At 40.5% G+C, this 22,251-nt stretch overlaps 1 protein-coding gene across 1 annotated transcript in view; it reads right to left on the bottom strand.

Annotated features, from left to right (window-relative positions):
- The window catches only part of EPS8 (epidermal growth factor receptor pathway substrate 8), a 203,782-nt gene that overhangs the window by 13,676 nt on the left and 167,855 nt on the right, over positions 1–22,251 (bottom strand). Inside the window, exons 15-18 of the mRNA XM_026652262.1 lie at positions 21,726–21,760; positions 18,059–18,170; positions 15,543–15,686; positions 240–471 (exon numbers count right to left, since the gene is read on the bottom strand). Of these exons, the coding sequence (XP_026508047.1) occupies positions 240–471; positions 15,543–15,686; positions 18,059–18,170; positions 21,726–21,760 (523 nt within the window). The remainder of the gene's footprint in view (positions 1–239; positions 472–15,542; positions 15,687–18,058; positions 18,171–21,725; positions 21,761–22,251) is intronic.

Below are 22,251 nucleotides of genomic sequence, written 5' to 3' on the forward strand. Positions count from 1 at the left end.
ACTTTAGCTACTTTCCTCGGACAACATTCATTCAAGTATGGAACTGTCCCACCCCTGCTTAGCCTGGTTATTGGACAGGATCACCAGGTGATATGAAAAATTTTTTTTTTTTTTTTTTTTTTTAAAGTTATGGTAAAAGCCAAATATCAAATGACAACATGAAAAGTGCGATTTTTAAAATGCTAAAATGGATGGAAATGGTGAAAAATAGCTTTTCTGGCTGTTTTGAAGAAACTTACGATCCACAGGAAGTTGTTTGTGTCTCTGGCTGTCACGCATAATGATACCACCGCTCTCACTAGAGGTGCTGCTTTGGCGACTAATGGTTCCTGGTGCTTTTGGCACAGGAACTGGAATAGGTGCTGGTGTACTAGGAGGGAGAGGGACAGGAACTGGAGCTGGTGTCGGAGGTGGTGATGGAGCAGCAGGACTGGGATCGGGTTGTTTCAGAACATAATCCATCCTTTGTTTCTGAAGAGATGCAAACACATAATTAGCTCTGCACCATAAAATCCCTCAGTGTTCAAAAGACAAACCTTCTGCAGGAAAGCACCTGCGTACGCTGCAGTCAGCAATCTCATTTTATCCCAGAAAGGCATGCTACTTGTCAGATATACAGCTGCACTTTTCCAAAAAACTTACTTTCGCATCAATATTCTCAATCTTGTCTGTCTATCCATCTGTCTTACTATTTAGGATAAACTCTGATTATCCCAACACCATCACCAACATCTCCTTTTGCCAACACCACAGTTGGGTAAGAGGGCCAAAGTTATGAACAGATTCCATCCATATCTGTTTCGAGTTGCCTGGATGGTTTTATATACCAAGTTGTACTACTCTCTCATTGGATGTCCATGGCCTCTCTCACCATGCACTCTTCCAAAAGAGACCGTTTTAGGCAGTTGGCATGGTGTCATCCCAATATTGATTATACAGAACTCATTTCTTTCCTCCAAATATGAAATTTGTCTAAAATTAGTTTTTTAAATCCAAAACTCCTGTTATCTGAAGGTTTTGAGTGGCCTCTGAGACGTGTATCTGGAGTTTACCTGATTAAACATATGTACAAGAGCTGGGTAAACAAAAATCCTAGGTCAAACATACCCAAGTCTTGGGAAAGCTTGCCTTTAATCTGCACTTTGCTGTTGACTCCTATGTTTGCAACAGGCCAAGCCAAAACCCCACATCTAGCAGTGATCATTATGACTACCTAGTCTGACCTTCTGCATAAACATAGGCCATATCGTTCACCAAGTGAACCTACCTGGATCTGGATGAATAGTGGATTTTTTGGTTCACTGGCAATTTGGGGGATTGGGGGGGGGGGGGAGAGGAGGGAGGGAGTCATTTCCAATTGAACCAAAAATTACATTTTACAAAATTGTTAGGAAGCCAAAACATTTTTTAAAAAAAGTTTTGTTTTGGGTCAAATGAAAAGTTTCACTCAACTCAAAATGAAATCTCTTGTTTTGATTCTGAGCATTTTTTATATTTTGTAGGTTTTTTATGAACAAAATTAAAGGAAATTTTTAACTGAAAAGTTGTTTTGAATAAAAAAATCAAAAGCTTTAATTTCAAATGTGTCAAACCAAAACATTTCAATTTTTCAGATTTTTTTGGGGTGTTCTTCCTCGAAACAAACAATTCAGCAAAATTAACACACATTCTTTAGCTTGCGTAGACAAAAACTCATATCTGTATTTAAACAACTTCGCATTTCTACCGTGTTTTCAATTGTGTTATGATTTAAGTCTGTTTCTTTAACACAGTGATGCCTTTTGTGGGTGTTTGTTACAATTTTGCCATCAAACTGTAGGGAAGCGTTGTGGTTATTTTCCTGCCTCTTTGTGTTGATCCACCTCCCACAATATGCTACATCAACTCTTGCAGCTGAGATGTATTATTTGGCTCAAAAACAATTTTGAGGAGCAATTTCTTTTTTAGAATGTACCAGATTGTACTAAACGGCAAGTATTTTCCAAAAGGGTTTGCAGGAAAGATACATTTACTCACTCATACAAAATTGGGGTTGCCCCCTTTCTAATGGGACACCCGAGGCCCCGCCCCCTGCTCCACCTCTTCCCCCAAGGCCCCACCCCCTGCTCCACCTCTCCCCACCCCCCCCCAGATAAAAACCTGGACATCAGGGATTGTCAAATGGCACCCAGACACACAAGCCAAAACCCAAACGGTGAAAACTGGATGGGTGGCAATCTTATACAAAATCTACATTGCCATGTCCCCTGCAAATTGTACAAGCTGAACAATGCAATATGCTAGCAATATACTCCGTATAGTTTGCAGGAGCAAAGTATTGGCATTTCTAGCAGTACATATTAATATAAAGAAGTGATGCCTTCCTTCTGAGGCCTGGTCCACACTAACCCCCCACTTCGAACTAAGATACGCAACTTCAGCTATGTTAATAACGTAGCTGAAGTCGAAGTACCTTAGTTCGAACTTACCGCGGGTCCAGACGCGGCAGGCAGGCTCCCCCGTCGACTCCGCATACTCCTCTCGCGGAGCAGGAGTACCGGCGTCGACGGCGAGCATTTCCGGGATCGATTTATCGCGTCTAGACAAAACGCAATAAATCGATCCCAGAAGATCGACTGCTTACCGCCGGACCCGGAGGTAAGTATAGACGTACCCTGAGTTATGAGAAGTTGTTTTATTTTTAGCGGGCAAAACAAATGAGTGAACTCCCCAGGCCTCAATCCTTCCTGGACCACATATCTCCATCCCCCCAGGACAGGTGGGTTTATCGCAGATTAAGTAGAGAAATCTTTGTGGGAACCACGTGTTAAAATATTAGCACATCAGTGCCTTAACAATATTTGAACATTCGACTTTCCATTAATTTTAACCAGCTGCCCCTATGCGTGAATGCCAAAATGGAGAAATTTAACCCAAAAATATACGGGTCCAGATCTTGAGAGAGTGTAAATCAGTTTAGCTCCAGCAGAGTTATGCTGATTTACAACAGCTCAGAATCTGTCCTCTTGGTTTCAAAGCTAATAGATTAAACTGAGAAACGCGCCTCTATTTCTCTGTTGCAGTCTCTCATTATTTATAATGGTCAGTTATTAAATTAACAGATCTTCCTAAATATGTTCCCCATAAAAGATTTTTTACTTTGATTCATGCAATTTTATTGTTTAATATATTACCTTACAATTATTTTTTGTTTGGTTTGTGGAATCCAATGTGGGAAGCTTACAGGAATTCATATGCTTGACATTTTTTGTGCTATAGCATTTGGGTGTGATGCCAATAATTGCCTTTAAAAATATAATGACCACCACAAAAGTGGAATACGAATATGAAAGAACAAACAGAAAGCTACTCTTTAGGTGAAACATAAAGTGGCAAATTAATACATCAGCAGATGAGTTAATGAATTTGTTTAAGTACTTCATAAGTATCAGAGTAAAATGTTTTAACGAAATTCAAAAATAATTAAATTATGCTCACAGATTTAAAAATGCCAAACTGCTATCCCCACAATGTGATTTGTGTTTTCTTTTAACACGGGGAAAAAAGCATTAGTGGTTTGATGGTACTGAATGGTTCATTAAAAAGCAAAACATCAACTTTCATCATCACCACAGTCAAACCTCAATGCAGGGATTACTGAATACCAGGTGTAACTCTTATTTGACATCCCTGGACACTTTCATCGTCAAATGAGCCATCCCACAAGCACTATGCCCATAGAAGAGACCAACTATCAGTTTCATATTTGGAAAGAAAATATAATCCAACAGGGAAAACCATTCAAGTTCTACATTTATAAGTGGAACTACATAAAACATACTCCAAAATTTGTGCAATCATGTGCTAAAACCAACTGTGTACTAAAACTGAGTTTACGCAATTTTTTTAAAAAATTGAAGTATTTTGAAGACCTCTTCTACTCATTCATCAGGTTATCTTCATTTATCATTATGAAAGAAACAAGTTTCAGAAATTCAATAGTGCATACAATGCAACCCAAAAGATTCAGCCTACAAAGAGACATTTTAGAAAATCAGTAACATATAATAGCAATTTGTGTTACCTCTGAAAGCTCTCCCAGTAATTGCTGTGAGGAAAATGGAGTAAATTACATCAAATGAGATGGTTAGCACAATATTGGAACTTCAACCACATCAGCAGTTTAAAAAAAGACATTAGTGGCATTAATTAGCTTTTGATACCAATGACTGCATACTTTAGCAGCTAGCTTTCTTATTTTTTTCTTTAGAATAGCAGATGAAAAGTTGGTCACATAACATACATATATGAAACCAAATGTATGGTGGCTAGTACTCATCTAACGCATCTTTTCACACTTCACATCCAAATAAACAGACATTAAAACAGGAGGTAAGAAACCTAAACTGAAATAGACAAAGATTCAGAAACTACATCTAGGGAATACTTACTAATTTTGAACAGTGCACTATTACTCATTTTCATATTCATTCTTAGTTAAACCATTTGGGTATTGCATCAGACCTGCCAGGGCTCTTTAAAAAGGGATACGTTTGAAAAGGATGTGTAACCTAGAAACTGGGGTCAATGGAACTATTCAAATGGTTAACGTAAACCACATGCATAAGTACTTTGCTGGATCATGGCCAGAATGCTTAGTACATTGCTGGCTTAACCCCTAGTTTTCCAGAGAATCATGAGCCAGATACTCAACTGATACAGACTGATATATCTCCATTAATTTACATACGCTGAAGATCTGGCCCCATGTATTTCAGAAAAACTTGTTGGCACTGGAATTAGGTTATTACAGGAGAACTTTGTATTTTACATGAAAAGGAAAGATCTCAAAAAAGGCCTCATCACGGTGGAGGCTACTTTGTCAAGAATCTTGGTTTTGCACCATTTGTTCTAATCTCTCCTCAGACACACATTCCAGCACTTATTTATACAAGCAATGAAGATCCCAACTTCACTTCTTGATCATTGCCAGAACACCAAATATGAAAGCATCATATTTTCTATGCATATTGTGGCCATGTTCATCAACAAAACAGAATATATATCATGTTCAAACCATGACATATATATAGCCAAGTTTATGTACAAGCTCACCCCCCAAACACTTAACTTCAGTCTAAGCAGTCAATAGAAATATACAGTCCTTGTGGATCTATAAATTTCACTAAGAAACACCCCTCCTTCTCTCTTTATAACACTTTATCACTTATACTGGTCAGTTATTCAAGTAACTAATCTTCCTAAATATGTTCTCGTGTAAGATGAAGTGTTTGCACAACTTATGTCACTGCGGCTGCATTGTCAGACAAGAAAAAAAAAAAAGAAGGAAATATAGCCATTTCTCCTGATACTTGAGATACTGCAATTTATTAGTTTGTGTCTCTGTACACAAACACACTTAATATTCACTTAAGGCCAAATTTCACATGCAAATATCTCCCGCTGAAGTAGTGGGATCCAGGCATAAAATCAAGACCAGAATTTAGCTCTAACACTGGTTACACTTTTTTGGAAAATGTTCCAAAACACATTTCACATATTGCAAGCCAAAATATTGAACTAAGAATAACTTTTCCTTTGTTTTATGTTGCACACTGCTTTCTTCCAGTATCCTTTTAGTAAGCCTCAGAGCTAATTACACACTTTGTCCTTTGCGTTTCCTTGTTTTTGTGTACTATAAAGAACCTCAACAATGTGTCTCATTACAAGGTACGTCAGTTTACATACCTATAACACACCCAAAGCAGTTCAACTTAAGAGTTAATCATGCTATAAATTCCTATGTTACATCAAAGCATCAGGTTAATTCGCACTCACATCATAAAACTTTACAAAGAAACTTCATCTCTTTCCTTTGTTTTCAGAAACATGTAATGAAGATTCACCTGAAGCCTTAGTTTAAAACTGGCATCACTGACTAATGATGATTCTAGGCAGTAGGGATTCTGATTACATGTCCTTTTCAAAATCCCCTTCCCTCCCCCCGAAAAGATACGCTCCATGGATCAGACCTATATTTTTGTTATGCGGGTGTACAGCACCTGGCACAGTGGAGCCCTGGCCACCAGTCTGGTCTACCCATAGTTTTTGTACTGACTTAACTATTTTGATGATAGGTGTGATTTTTCTACTGAAATAATTAAAGTGGTATACGTCTCTAATGTCGATTCAGCTGTATCAGTAGAAAGGTGCTAATATAATACCGATATAACTTATTCCCCTACATTTACGGGAGTAAGGGACTGTCTACAATTGGAAATTTACCAGCATAACTATACTAATACAACACCATAACGTATACTAGTATAACTCCCCATGTGGGCACACTTATTCTGGAATAAGAGCATCTACGGCTAGGTCTACACTACAGCGGGGTTCCAACCTAAGATACGCAACTTCAGCTACGTGAATACCGTAGCTGAAGTTGCGTATTTTAGGTCGGCTTACCTGGCGGTGAGGACGGGGGAAAGCCGACCGCTGCCGCGCTGCCGCCGACTCCGCTGCCGCCTCTTGTCGAGGTGGATTTCCGGAGTCGACGGCAGAGCGATCAGGGATCGATTTTACCGCGTCCTCACGAGACGCGGTAAGTCGATCCCCGATAAACCGATTGCTACCCGCCGGATCGGCGGGTAGTGAAGACGTAGCCTACATGTGGAGTCATAGTGGCATAAATATAAAGGTGTAGTTATGCTGGTAAATTTCCCCATGTAGACTATACCAGTATAGGTTAGCGTTTAACATCTATATACTAGTATAACTTTGTTCACACTCTCGGGGGGTTGTGTCACTTTAACCTCAAACCAATATAATTTAAGGGATACAAAAACTGTACATAGACCAGCCCTGTGACTGGGGCATCCAGGGGCCACCACAGTGCAAATTAATATATTATTAAAGAATAATAAATAGAAAATCAGGCTATCAAAGAAGAGTATTGGCTGTGGGACAGAATCAGACGCCTCTCAAACACAGTGACAGAGGGCACAGAACGGTGATACCTTTGTGCCAGCATAAGCAGCTGAAGAGAAGTGATGCCAACAGTGCATCTGAAAAAGCCAACTGAGGCAGAAAACAAGCTGTCAAAGTGGGAGCCCTGTTTAGTGCAAGCTGATACATTAAACCATAAAAGAAACTGATAGTACTTTTGGAGCAGAGAAACTGTCGATAAGGCTTGTATGTAGAGAAGAGAGTCAAGAGAAAAACCAGAAGAGGCAAAGAAAATGCAAACTGGATGGCAGCGCACACACCTGGATGCAGATAGCTGCATTCTGTCAGTGCAGTCAGGGAAAAAATATACTCAGAGAAATGTTTTGCTTTAGGGATTAATAGTTTGTGATAAAAATCTTGTGCGTGTACATCAACTTCTGTCCCAGGGGATCCACTGATGCTTTATTGAGATGACTTATTGTCCAAATACACACACACACACTCTCCTTCTCCCCATGTGTGATTTTTATATATATACACACAGATACAAAATAAAATCGCTTTGCACTCTCAGACTACTAACTACCTACACAGCAGCAGTGTAACAGTGCATAGCAGCAATACATAACTATTTAGGGCAGGAAGTGAAGAACACTGCAGACAGCTCGACCTAGAGCGAGAATTTAGGTTGGGTGGTATTGGCCAGGATTGTCAAGATTAATTTCCCATTTCTTGAAAAAAGTACTAAATGGGAAATTTGAACCACTCTCAGTAATCAGGACATCCAAACAATAACACTTCTATCAGCTAAGTGCCCCCTTATAGCATAATGCAGAATTGGATCAGTACTGACTCAGATAGAAAAGTGGCATCTTCTCAATCACTAATAACCCATTTTATGGCAACAAATTTAATAGAACAGCATTTTATTAAGGAATAATATAAAGGGATACTAGCTCAGTTCAAAATGACATCTCTTTGGCCACTACCAAATGAGCACCTGGCATGTGTTTCCCTTTGTTACAGTACACTTCACAATCAACAGGGAAGTTAACAGTTGGCAATAGATAAGTACATCGATATCTAGAGCAGCTGGCAACAGACATGAATTTTGGGCACAAATGCTCAGTGTCAGGGGGAAGTCACAGAGAAATAGTTTAAGCCAATAGCTAAACAAAAAATAAGACTTGAAAGAAAGGCTTCATGGTAGATTCCAAAGAATGTAAAAGACATTTGTCCTAGAGGAGGATAACAGAGCTCTACCTTGGTGCTCACACGCAAAAGCAAACAAAAAGGTAGGTTCGTTGGCACAACATTTGCCTTCTCTTGTAAGGATCCTCAGAATGATTGGTAAGAATTTAAAATGTAACATTTTCTTTAGGAAGTTATTAAGAAAAACACTAGAAAAATGAATGACACTCTAGTCAGTAACCAGTTTGCTTTAAAAGGTACCTTTGAATAGATACAAACAGCATCTACTCTTCATGTTTAAAAAACACTCTTCAGGTGAGATCAGGGAGACACTGTGCATCATTACAGTATTATAGTGTAAGCTTCTAAGTGTTTAGTAGCCTAATCATCTCTGATTCTAATTGTTTAAATGTGTGTTGGGTGTTCTGAATGGAAAAAAAAAGGACATTAAAAATTGTTCTTGCTGAAACTGTAACATTTGAGGCGATTTAACTAGAATTGTTAAAATGGAATCCAATTTACCAGTTTATAAAGCCCAAAAGGTTTGGTACCATGACTATATCTGCCAGCTAAAGTAAAACTAAGGGCTTGTCTCCTCTTCCCAGTGGATTGACACTGTGGTGATCAATCCACCGGGGGTCAATTTAGCGAGTCTAGTGAAGACCTGCTAAATTGACCGCAGATCGCTCTCCCGTCAACTCCGGTACTCCACCAGAATGAGAAGAGTAAGGGGAGTCGATGGGAGAGGGTCTCCCATCGTCATAGCATAGTGTGGACCCCACGGTAAGTAGATCTAAGCTACATCAACTTCAGTTATGCTACTAATGTAACTCAAATTGCGTAGTTTAGATCGACTTTCCCCCGTAGTGTAGGACTGCCCTAAGGCAGATAAGGTTAATTGAGGGACCAGCTAAACCCAAGCAGGTGTGATCAGTCCATGGCAGGGAGGGTTTTATTTCCACCACACCAGAATATATGTGCACGGGTGCTTAGATCTTGAAACTAGTGGCCAGGATTGTGTCTCAATATATAGGCCAAGTCAGACATACTGCTGTTTTCCACAGGATTGCAATGGTTAGAGAGAAGTACTGAGGAATGAAAAAGGAATGGAGAGGGAAGAGACAGAATTCTCAAATGCTTTGTTCTGTTTGCTAATAAACACACTTTGGTTTTAAGAAGAATGTTCTGTCACTGGCTCCTGAAGTGCAGGTGACCAAACCCAGTTGGACCTGCTGGGTAATGATGGTTGATATACAGGCTTCTGTAGCCTAGAGCCCAGTCTAAGAATGGTGTAATTGTGAAATTCCACCCTAAGACAGGTAGGAGCATGAGGCCTAGCACCTGTGCTCTCAGAGACCAAAAAAGGGAGAGGTGTGCAGCTAGCTCTATAATCATGACAAATCCCTAATAAGCTCAAACACTCCTACAGCACTTGAATTTTCCTTTGGAGATCTCCCTTTTAATACTGACCAAGCCCAACTCTGTTATGGGAATTCTGCAGCACTGCACACACACAGAATTCATGTCCCCCGCAGAAAATACGTTCTGCTGGAGAGACGCTGCAGTTGTACCTTTAGCCTACCAGGGGCTGCTGTGGTGCCAGAACATAGGGCAGCCAGCTCATTGGCCAGAGCAGTCAGCAGCCGATAGCAAGGAAGAAAGACTGCAGTCCTCAAAGCCACTGCATACGGGGCCAGATGAGGAGGCATGGAATATGGGGAGGTAACAGAGTGAGGCACACAGGCTGCTGGAGGGTCACATACACTGGGGTTCAGAAGGGCTGGTGGGAGGCTGAATGGGAGTGGGGGTGCAGGGCCACAGGGGCAGGGGTGGCTGGGACACATGGGCACAGGGCAGAGGGTGCATAAGGGCAGGGATTGGCTGAGTGGGGGTGCAGGGACATGCAGACAGGGGCAGATGTGCCTGACTGAACGGGAGAAGCTAGGAGTCAGCCAGGGTCTGCATGGAGTGGTCCCCAACTCCCTAACAATCCCTCTCCTGCAAAAAACACCTGTTCCATACTTCTCCCACCTATACCCAACAACCCTCCAGGTTCACTCCAGGGCTCCTACCCAGCAATTACTTCTCTCTACCTGAGCTCCTCTGTTACCCCTGACCTCCCCCAAGCCATTGCACTGTTTCTGTGGGGTGCAAAAATGCATTCTGTATTGTAGTTTAAATAAATTATTACTCAAAATTCTGTATTGATATGTCTAATAAGGAATCTATTTGACAAAAAACATTTCCTTTTGTTGTCTTATTGTTACAGATATACTTGTTCGCAGGTATCTTTGAATTATTTTGGTAATTTATTTCAACTGGTGCGATTATATTGTGTTGTTTTGATAAATAATATATGCAGAATTTTAAAATATTGTCCACAGAATTTTTAATTTTTTGGCACAGAATTCCCCCAGGAGTAATAGCTGCAATATAGGAGAAGTGAAAGCATCTACCTGATATACAGCACATTCTAACTGACGAAGTCTGATAAATGCTTTGCAATTCTTTGGAATTGCAAATGGCATAAAACGTGTAATTGTCAACATTAAATTCCTTGAAGATCCTGGAGGTATTTCCAGTGTGAACCACTGATCCTACACATCCTACACAATTTGGTAAATTTTATCATTGCTTTATTCTAGGTCATTTATCAAGATATTAAACAACACCATATCCAGCAACAGCCCTTGAGGAATCCCAGTGGATTTCTGAGTTCAACTGTACTACACAATCAATTAGAGCTGGGCACATTTTTTGGCTGAAACTTTTTTTGGGTGGTGAGAAATGAAGATTCAGTAATACTGAAATGGGAGATCACAGTCAAGCTGGAAAGGCATATTGAGTGTGGTCCCGCAGGGATTGGTCCTGGTCCGGTTCTGTTCAATAGCTTCACCAATGATTTAGATAATGGCAAAGAGAGTACACTTATAAAGTTTGAGGACAATACTAAGCTGGGAGGGGTTGGGTGCTTAGGAGGACAGGATTAAAATGCACAATTATTGTATCTACTATATTTCCACTGGAAATATTACTAAAAGAAGGGAAATGATTAGATTGCTTGGCAAATTATTAATATGCATAATGTATTATTTATCTGACAGTCAAAATATCTTTGCTGCTCCACAGTAACAAAGGCAGATTAAATAGCTAAAATCGCAAGAGGCTATGACAACAAGGAAGTCACATTAGCATAAAATCCATACACAAGCACCAGTGTGCCATACTAAAGATCTAAACGAAAATGTTACTATTTTAGTAGTTTGAATGTCTTTGTTTAGTAGTTTGAAATTCCACAGTTCATACTAGACCAGAGGGGAGAGCATTCCACAGCCCTTGGGCTGCAGAGGTAGACTGGGCTAGTGGCTCGCCTATCTTGTAAGTCTGCTGCATCGATCACCATCTCCAAAGGCACCAAGGACTCACTGTCAGGTAACTATCTTGGACCAGCCCAGGAAAAGGTTTAAGAGTTCAATCCAAAATCTAATTCAATGTGTACCGACAGAGGTCACCAGCAGAGCAAACACAGCTGCAGGTACGCAAAAGTCTCTCTCTTGCATATATTAAAATAATTAAGTGCAATCATTAATGCCCTAGCTCAGGGGTGGGCAACCTATGGCTCCGGAGATGCATGCGGCTTTTTGGCTGCCCCCTTGTGGGCAGCTGTTTTCTGAGGGGGTGCAAGGTACAGGCTCTGGCCAGGAGGCGCTTACTACAGGTGGCTCCCGGCCAGTGGCACAGCAGGACTCTGGCCCCATGCCGCTCCCGGAAGCAGCTGGCTGCTGGCATGTCTCTGCGCGCCCCTTGGGAGAAGGGGGGCAGCAGGTCTCCGTGCGTTGCCCGTGCCCGCAAGCACCACCCCCATAGCTCCCACTGGCCGGGGACCAATGTGAGGACAGGGCTGGGGGCAGGGGCAGCGCTCGGAGATGCCTCCCCGCCTGCCAGGGCCGCACAGAGACATGCCAGCAGCCAGCCGCTTCCGGGACCAGCGTGCGGCCACAGCAGGCAGCCTGCCTGAGCCCTGCTGCACCGCCAGCTGGGAGCTGCCTGTGGTAAGTGCCTCCCAGCCAGAGCCTGCACCTCACACCCCCTCCTGCACCCCAACCCCCTGCCCCAGGTCAGAACCCCCTCCTGCACCCCAACCCCCTCCCAGACCCTGCACCACCTTCTGCACCCCAAACCCCTGCCCCAGGTCAGAACCCCCTCCTGCACCCAAACCCCACACCCCCGCCTGTTTATATTCAAATGGCAGAAGTCACATTAAAAGTATTGGTGAGTAGTAATAACTTTAATATGCTCAATTATTATTAGTTGATAAATTCTCACTCTACAAGTAGCTTTGCGTGTGATGGTCAAAGACAAAAACAAAAAAATGGCTCTTCTTTGAAAGGTTGCCGACCCCTGCCCTATCTATTCACCTCCCCAAGAGAGGGCTTACATCTGGAGAAAAATCATACGAAAAATGAGTCTAACAGTCTCAATGGGGCCTTAATGCCTTAGCACCAGGAAGTGGATTTTCCCTGCTGTCACGTATGCTTTACAGACAGCCAGGGACACATTAAATGAATGGACAAATAAATAACTAAATCAAAAATGCCCACAGCATTCGTCACAACTGACAGGCCCCATGCATGCCAGTGCTGAAGCAGAAGTTGTGTTTGAAAGCATGGAGAAGCCTGCTCAGCACTTGGGTGCATTGGAACTGGTTGTACAGAAGCCAGTGCTCACACCATTCACATTCGGAGGAGACAAAAGAAGGTTATGGCGGCAGTCTGGGACTCAGGAGGTCCAGGTTCAATTCCCTGCTCTCCCAGAGACTTCCTGGGGGATCTTTAGCAAGTCACTTAATCTCTCTGTGCCTCATCTCTCCCTCAGTAAAATGGGGATAATAGCACTTCCCTACTTCACAGGTTGAAGTGAGGCTAAACATATTAAAAACAGTGAGGTGCACAGATGCTATGTTAATATGGGCCATAGTAATACCTGAGAGAAAAGGCTCAGGAGCACTTACGTTTATAATCCTCAACAGGAAATAGAAGGTGACATTAGTAACTAGTACCTGGGTTTGTAAAGACCTTCCTCATTCATGACTATAAATCTAGGCAACGGTTTGTGATGCACTGAATCTCAGGTGATTTTTTAGATAACATCATAAATTATAGTACTGCCAAATGTAATTTGCCTCAGAGAGCAAACATTAGGATGACGACTATTTAGTGATTATTTTAAAATGATCAAACAACAATAATGAGCAAAGTACAGCCTGCAGCTGCCTGGGGAATGTTTTCTTTATGCATTATTTCCTATACTGTTTCTTTTTTATTTTTAGTATGTACAGATGTATAGGATTTGAACTTATCTGGCATTGGCCACTGTCAGAAGACAGGATACTCGGCTAGATGGACCTTTGGTCTGACCCAGTATGGCTGTTCTTATGTTTCAAATATAGGTTTTTTCTTTTGGGTTACATAGCCACCAGCTGCATCGACAAATCAAGCAACAGGATGAAGATAAGGAACGGAACAGTTAGGGTGAATAAAAGAAAATTCCCTGCGAGATCTAGAATAGCTTCATAAGGGAAGTGTTGCATTTGGATTATTTCAAACTGGACAAAGCAGAAGTACAATGAACTGTTGGGAATAATCCACAACGGTAAGGGGGTGGGAGGACTATGGCATTAAAGGTCATTATTACCCATTTCTAATTTCCATGATTCTGTGAAATTAGTGAAAACATGGACTTCTATTTTTTTATGTTTCATTATTTCATGAAATCCTCCAAAATCTGGAGTGAATCATGCAAAACGTTTTAAGAACTTCTACTCAAAAATGTCCCAACAAGACCTGCTTAATTTCTTTTGGTAAGTAGTTCCAAAACAAACAAACTGAAAACACATGCACTTGAGTAAGAAAAAAACACAACAGATCTTTAAACAGAGTTTGCAAAACACTACACATACATGCTTCATTTCACACACAGAAGAAAACAGAATTTATTCAGAGGAAGAACTCAAATGTTACTGGAAAACAACTAGTGAGAGGAAAACTTCATAAAAGACCTGATTCAAAGTCCAATGAGCTCAATGGAAAGACTCCAGTTGACTTATATGGACTACTGATCAGGCCCAAGTTCAAGTAAGTGCTCAAACTTTTGGATACTTATCCAAAGTACTTTATCTGAACTGATTGGGTTTTCAATACCAGCCTGGAAATATTACGAGACTAGTTTCACAAGACATGCTCAGGTATCCCTAGTCAGGCCAGAAATAGCATAAAAGGCTGCACCTTCTTTTGTGTGATGTATATGGACAGCACCTAGCAGTAGAGCCTTGATTAGGACCTCTAGATGCCTCTGCAATACAAACACTAAACAATAATAGATGAGCATTTCTATTTCGAACTGGAAACTAGAAATGCAGGGGTACAAGGAAATGAATGATGGGGAACCAGGTTAACCACAGAAAGTTTCAGTTGAAGTTTGGTTTGCATTTTGGATCAAAGGTTGGTTCAGGTGCAGGGTTGGGAATTCTGCTTTATCTTAACTGGCTTGCCTATCAGTAGAAAGAAAAAACAAGCTCTCAAAAAACACGATATCTCCAGCTAAATGAGAGCCGTTGACCTGTTACGACAGTGTAAAAAAAGGTCTTTGACCCTTATCCTGCAAATCCTTATTCATATGAGTAATTATATGGATGTAAAGAACCCTTGTAATTTACCATTGCAGTATCGGTTGTGCTCAGTGTATATAACCAGCAGATAAAATACTTCAACATACCATTATGTAAAAGAAAAACAAATTAGGCCAAAAGCTTAGAGACAAGCATCAGCGCAAATTTTTCTGTTGGTGCTCTGGGGCTATCGTTGAGAAATCAAACAGGAAAAATATGATTCTATGGCACCCACAGAACCACACACAGGACTATACCTATTCACTTATAAACGCCAAAACTGCGAGAATTAGATATTACAGACTAATAGATATACATACAACACGCAAAAAGGACAGAAACTAAAGGATATACTAAAATTCACTCTCTGAGAAGGAATTAAGTTAACCCTACCTTAAATAATTCAAACTCCTTCTTTGGCATCAACAGCTATCAACATATGAAAGGTATTTGCAATTAAAATAAATGTACAACATACATATTAGGTTACAAATATTTGATGTCTGTCAATCAGAAAACAGAAACAGAAGATTCAAAGGAAAAGATTTGACCTATTATAAATTCTGTCAATTTTATTTTTATTTTAGACCCTACATAACAGAGAAATAAAATTCAACTTATATAGAGCAACAGGAATTTTGAGGTTGCAGTAGAATTTACAGATTTCTGTTGTTGTTCCAAGTCCTGCTTTGAACCACCTTACCCTACTCCATCATTAAAAATATAAATGGATTTTTTTCTAAGGAACAAAGGATACCTGTATGGTGTGACTGTATGCAGGCTCAGAATGTCCTAAACCAGGTTCCTGAGGTCGCAGTGGATCCAAGATGTTGTTTGGCACAAACCCTGCAAGGCCACTTTTATTTTGAACTTTCCACCATTGTTTTCTGTCATCGAGGATCTGAAATCATTTGATACAACGATAAGTCAAGTTAAAAGATTGAATGACATTTATATCAGGCTTGTTTTGAGGCTTGCGCCGCAACACTTAAAGCAAAGCCCTGTCGTTGCCAGGATCTGGTCCAGCAACTGTCAATTGTTCGGTCAGATTTAGTTCCTCCTTTGCTCCCTCCCCACTTTCCATAATCCCTATTTCCTTTTTTATTATATTGACTGCAATCACTGGAGGGAGGGCAAAAATTTTCTACTGCCGTCTCAAATTGTGTCCATCTCAGGTCAACCTGATTCACGACATTAAAAAATTAACCTGTACACCAGATTTTGCTTAGGACAGAACATCATGGAGGTGTGCAAACTGTTTGGTGACCTCTACACTGACATCATAAGAACTAACCTAACCAAACCAAATCTTAGATGCATCCCAGTCAACAGACAGGGAGTGGCCCAAACGTAGAGTAGCGAACAAACATTATCTGAAATCTTCCCAGTTAGCGGATTCATTAATATAGAAATATGTTGTTTACTGCTTCTAGACAGTCCGTGTTTCTAATTCACATGCCTGACCAGTAATCATACAAGAAAAAGGACACTGAAGGTTTTTTTTAATCTCGTCTATAATTGATCTTTAAGATTTAATAGAGGGCAAGTGCATTTTTAATGTAATTCACTTGCTTCCTCCAGTTCACCCACTCATTCTGAGCTAACTAGAAGACTTTTTTGTCTCCTTTTTGGTTTTATTTGGGTGTGTAGTGATTGTATTTATGGAACGTTGGGCGCTGGGTAATTGGGGATTTCTGGTGGCCGGTATGGGAACTTACTGCATTATGCTGCCTTTTATTAATTAAGTTAAGCTTGAGATATATTATCCCTCATGCTCAATTCAGCTAAAGAATTATTCTAATCTTCACAGGAGGCAACAAATAAGACTTCCCACCAGTACAGAAATCAAATGCTTCCAACACAGTCAATAGCTGAGAACACTTTAGAAATACAAATAATTGATTATAAGTGCTAAGACACAGCTCTTATTGATGCCTCAAAGGAACCATTGTAGACTCCCCTTTGTATCATCATAATTAATATTTAAATTTAGTAGCATTTAGAGGTTTAACTCAGGTGCCAATGTAGCTGGCACTGTACTTACAGATATAAATACACAGTTCCTCCCCCAAAGACCTTATAGCCTAACCAGTGATCTATGAAGGCAGGAGGGAGAAGGACATAAATAAAAAAAGAATATATTTGATTAAGTACTTTTTTTTTAAAATTATATATTATGAAGTACCAACCATCTCTTTCTGTCCCTCTGTAGCTGCGGCTATACTTGAAGCTAGGGGTGTGATTCCCAACTTGAATGGACATACTCATGCTAGCTCTCACTGAGCTCGTGTGCGAACAACAGTAGCGTAGCCACAGCAGCACAGGCATCCTCAAGTAGTGGCATGGGCTCGCTGTCCTGAGTACCGGTTGTACTTGGGTGGCTAGCCCATGCTGTTGCTCGCTGCTGCTCATGCTACTGGGACGACACTACTATTTGTGAGCTCGCACATGTAGGTCTATTCGAACTGGGAATCACATGCCCCAGCTCCAAGTGTAGACATAGCCCATAAGGGCTTGGTTTCTTTGAGGCACTTAGCAGAGGTGGGATGTGGAAGAGAAAAAAAGAGTAATGATCTTACAGATCAGTTCAGATGGGGCATTCCCCGTGTAAGGGGCATAGTGGAAGTAAGCAGAGAGATGTGTGTGAGAAGATGACACACCCTTAAAGGTGAACGTATGCATTCTAAACTGCTGGCCAAGGATATTAATAACCCAAGGGTATCATGACATTTTGGGAAGGTAAATAGTTGGGGAGACAGCATTGCTCCAAGAATTGGGAACTGGGCTGGTAGTCAGAGGACCCAGGTCTGACTCTGCCACTGCTATGCGAAAACACAGGCAAGAACTTTATCTCTCTGTGCCTCTGTTTCTTCTTCCCCCCCTTTTGCCTGGCTTGTCTATTTAAATTGTAATCTCTCCAAGGGAGAGACTGTCCCTTGCTATGTGTATGAACAATGACTGGAAGGATGGGGCCTCTAGGCTCTCTTGTTATACAAAGATTAGTAGTATTAAAATTCATATTGCAGAAGGCTATGAAATCCCAACCAACTATTAAAGAAGATGAGGTCTATAGCAACAAGTGATAGGTCAGCATGGAATCCCCATGCATCTTGGCTAAGATACAAGACAAAATAATTGAACTTTCCATATTCCTACAGAAGAGTTCAGACTAGCGTGTCAGGAGTCATCACCCAAAACGTTCACATTGCCCACAGAGAGGACGCCATCAGTTCTGGGAAGTATTAGAAATTTCATTTCTGTGTACTACATTACCTCTAAAATATCATCCTTCAAGACAGAAAGTTCACTGTGGTTTCTTGCCACAAAGTCATACTTGGATTTGGCATATCTCTTGGGCTGTGCCTTACTGTGTGCTTCATAATTTCTACAAAGCAAACAACCCAACCATTATTCTGCTAGACTTTCAAGAGAAGCAAGCAATTTAAAAAATAAAACATTTAAGCAAGCTGTATCCTGCTAATCTATTTTAGGGCACTTCATTGCCATACAATTTACCAATGCACAGTATAAATCACCCATTACAACATTAAAGAGCCAGCAAAAGACAAAAAGTATTAATTGAGTTTCATAGACCTCAAGAGTTGGTAACAATGGTTAGCTCAGAACTTGCAGTAAGTACTGTAATAATTTAGAGATTAGCAGATGTCATTGCATTAAGGTAAATCAAATGCATGCATCAGATTTATAGCTGTATTCTTGTAAAGGATCATACTGGATTTAATAGTCTTGTGTAATAAAGCAAACTGATATATTGGGAAAGGTTTACAATTTGTAGTAATTTACAAAGCATCTTACGTGCTTAAAGAGAGATTGCACTCTCTAGAGTGCGTCACAATTTACATTTCAAATCAATTGTTTGTAATGTCTCAATGACTGCATACAGAATGAATGATTTTCAGCATTAAATCCAATCAAACTAAATTGCCAATGTCAAAAATACTTGTCCACCACAGGTAAATTTTCTTATTTGTCCATAAGGCTCTACGTAAACTAATAGCCCAGAGTCATTACCTCAAGCGAGAATTAAAAATGACATGAGCAGTTAAAAGGTAAGGTTCATATAAAACTTAGTGGGATGAAGAATACAGAGTACAGCACTCTCGTTCCACGAGGAAAGATCTGTTCAGATTCCTTTTGGAAAGTGAGCTAGTGGGTTCTCAGATGTACAACCAAGTCTTTGAGGTCAAAAGCCCCCCCACTCTCCCCAAAAAGCTTCTAAAAGAAACAAAAACAATATGCACCTAACGCAAATGACATGCACATCAAAACCACCATGTAGAAGAGTTCATGAACTAGTGGATAATGTAAACAGTAAACAAATAATGACTTTGAAATGCTGGACATAACGTCACACCATGGAGAGGTGAATGAATTTTTGCTGTTGGCAGTTCACTGATTGTAACTACTGATCTCAAGTATGTCCTTGAGTACTCCAGTAGTTACCTAGCTATTTTTGGCTGTGGAGAACTGTCTCACTTTACTTGAAGAGCAGAACAAAGGCATAGTCATATTTAGATTGTAAATCTATATATAGGTTTGAAAGAAAAAACAATACATTGAAAGCGATTAGCACATGTAAGGGAGCAAAGGAAAACATGATATGAACAAGGTTCATACCCATAACCATAATTTAGTCATTACAATGTCAAAGGAGAGGATAGAAATCCCAGTTTTGCCTATTTTCTACTCACTTTTAAACCCCCTTATTGGTTTACACAGTTTCTGATTGCCTTCTGCCATTTCAATGCATGACTAATGCCCTCCTGATAGTCCTTACACATTTTTGTGCTGCCTTTTCAAACTCATCCCACTGTCTGCAGTTTCTAACCCTCGCTCCAATTACTCTCCCAATAGAAAAAAAAAAATCCAGGTGGGATTTTCAAAAGGTTTCAGTACAGCTTTAACTCTGCTCCTGTTGAAACCAGTGGCAAATTTCCTAGAGCAGAGAGAGGCCAGTGGCAATCCCACCTTTAAATCTTCCCAGTCTACTTATGCTTGATTATTCTCTGTGAAACCTGCCCACTGCACATGCAACTTCACTGCTGCTCCACCACATTACCAATTAGATACAATGTAGTTATAATCAACTCTCATTTTCCTATGTTGGCTGCAACAGGTTGCTAGGCTTTCTGAGATACTATGTTACAAATATTGGTGCAAAAAAAAAAAAAAAAGCTTATTTTTTGCACCAACATTTGTAACACAGTATCCCAGAAAGCAAAATCAAGCACAAGCAGCCTGGGAGGCTCCTGGAGCTGGATTTATATGTATGCTGAAACACCACACAACTTCATTAGAAAGCATATTCACTAGTCCTCCTGTTGCAGAGTGATGATGTAAACCATGCATCCCAGGTGTCCATTACTGATACCACTGTGAGATCAAAAGTCAACTGCCTTCCACCACCCAAGAAGTGTGTGTCGGTAGCCTCCCATTGCACACTCTATCCCGTTAGTGAATGGCTCATTCAATTTAAGTGTCCTTCTCCCTTTCTCTCTCTCTTTTTTTTTTTTTTAAAATAAGGGATTACATGGAACCCTTCTTTGTCAAAGAAGTTTATAGCAGCAGTTTGTGGTCCAGCAGCCACTATCAACTCACCTTCCATTACAAAAACTAACTTTGGAGTGTTGAAAAATTACCAATTTAGCTTCTATCAATAAAAAGCATGTTAAAAGTGGCTGAGGATATGCAACCTGTAACTGAAATGGGCAGTTTATTTTCTTCTTCTCCAGGCCACCCTTTCCCCTTCCACTTAAGCTCTCCCATCTCTCCACAATTGCTTCAACACAATTTTGAAATCAGCTAGTTAACACAACAGTAATAAGGATTTTGCAGGCCCTCCCCTTCCCCCCTCCCACATAGCTAAGACCTTGTCTACACAGGAAAACGGTATCAAATATATCAGTATAGTTGTACCAGTACAATCCCCCTGTGAGAGCATTTCTATTCTGGAGAAGAGTGACTTTTTTCAGTTTAGCTTAAACCTCTTCCCAAGTAGCATGAGCTAAACCAAAAATAATGCACTTTTGTAGAGGAATGAGTGTCTACATTGGACCGATATAACTATATTTGTTTAAATTTTCACCTTCACTTCTACCAGTATAACCTTCCCATACAGACACGGCCTAACTGGAGAACCCAACATCACATATCCAAGGTGCTGATTCAGTGGATGCAATCGTAATCTACTCAGACAAAGCTGAAGGGATGGGAAGGGAATGCTCCTTTGTGCAAAAACACTCCCTTACACTGTGCTTGGTCACCACTTGTTACAATTTCAGAGCTGTATGTGTAATTCCACACCGAGCACAGGGAAAAGAAAGATTTGATTCCTATTCTAACCATGGGTGTTAAGAATCAAAACTAGGGGTGGGGCGGGGGAGTAAAAAATATTCCAAGGAATGGCAAAGCAATTCTTTGTATTTCCAAAAAGAGTAAATGGCATTCTACATTTGGAAACAAACCAGAAACACATTTTGTTAAGTTCGTGTTAAAAGATCCTGTGTTCTGATTCAGTCTGATAATGCTCAGAATTCCACTTCCATTAATTTATTGCTTTTGACAGAAGCACCCATTTAACAGTGTGTACAAAGAGGACTTTAAATGGGCGCTCGTGCAGAGAGTACTCTAAAGGAGCTTTATAGAATCAGCACTAAACAAAGCCAAGCCAAGTACTGTATTACAGGGAGGACTGTCTCCTTTTGGAAATGACGCAGTCTGGACATAGAAATAGAAGAACAAACAGAAACACCTCCACCCCAATAGCGATAAATTGGGACAGTTATCCACAGCTCTATACACGATGTCCAGTCAATGTTACCTATCTACATGTCGGCTAACAGTTTGTTTAAAGGCAGCAACAGCTGCCCCCTGGTCCAGCAGAGGCCCTCTTTTGTAAACTGTGTTACTGAATGCATACCCATCAGATGGAGGATAGTCTGGGACACTGGGATGCTGGAAGACAGAAAACAAAAGGGATTAACATCATACACAAAGACAGCCGTAGTTATTTAACTGATTACAGCAACATCATCTGACACCTGTAGGTTCTCTGTCAGCATTCACATTCCCTTGTTCTCTGGCATTTGTTATTCTGCCATGAAAATTTAATTATTTGTGCATTTTAATACATGAACAAAGAAATCAGAAGCACGAGAATAAAGGATTTGCATCCTAACTCAACCTATTGCATGAATAGTGCAGCTGATATTCTTCATCAAGACCGTTCTTTGGGGTAAGATCCACATTATCACTTAAACATCCCTACAGCAGCTGAGTTTTATAAACAGTGACTGGATATCTTAACAAAACAAACCACATCAGGCTTTAAGCCTTGTTTCTGGTTGCAGGCATTCTAACTCAGATAAACTACACACAATGCTGAGCATGTGTATGGAATAAGAGCTACTCAGTAAGATTACCTTATTTAAGGAGTATACAATCTT

Source organism: Terrapene carolina, unplaced genomic scaffold (assembly GCF_002925995.2).
Source record: "Terrapene carolina triunguis isolate 2854851 unplaced genomic scaffold, T_m_triunguis-2.0 Scaffold112, whole genome shotgun sequence".
NCBI lineage: Eukaryota > Metazoa > Chordata > Testudines > Emydidae > Terrapene > Terrapene triunguis.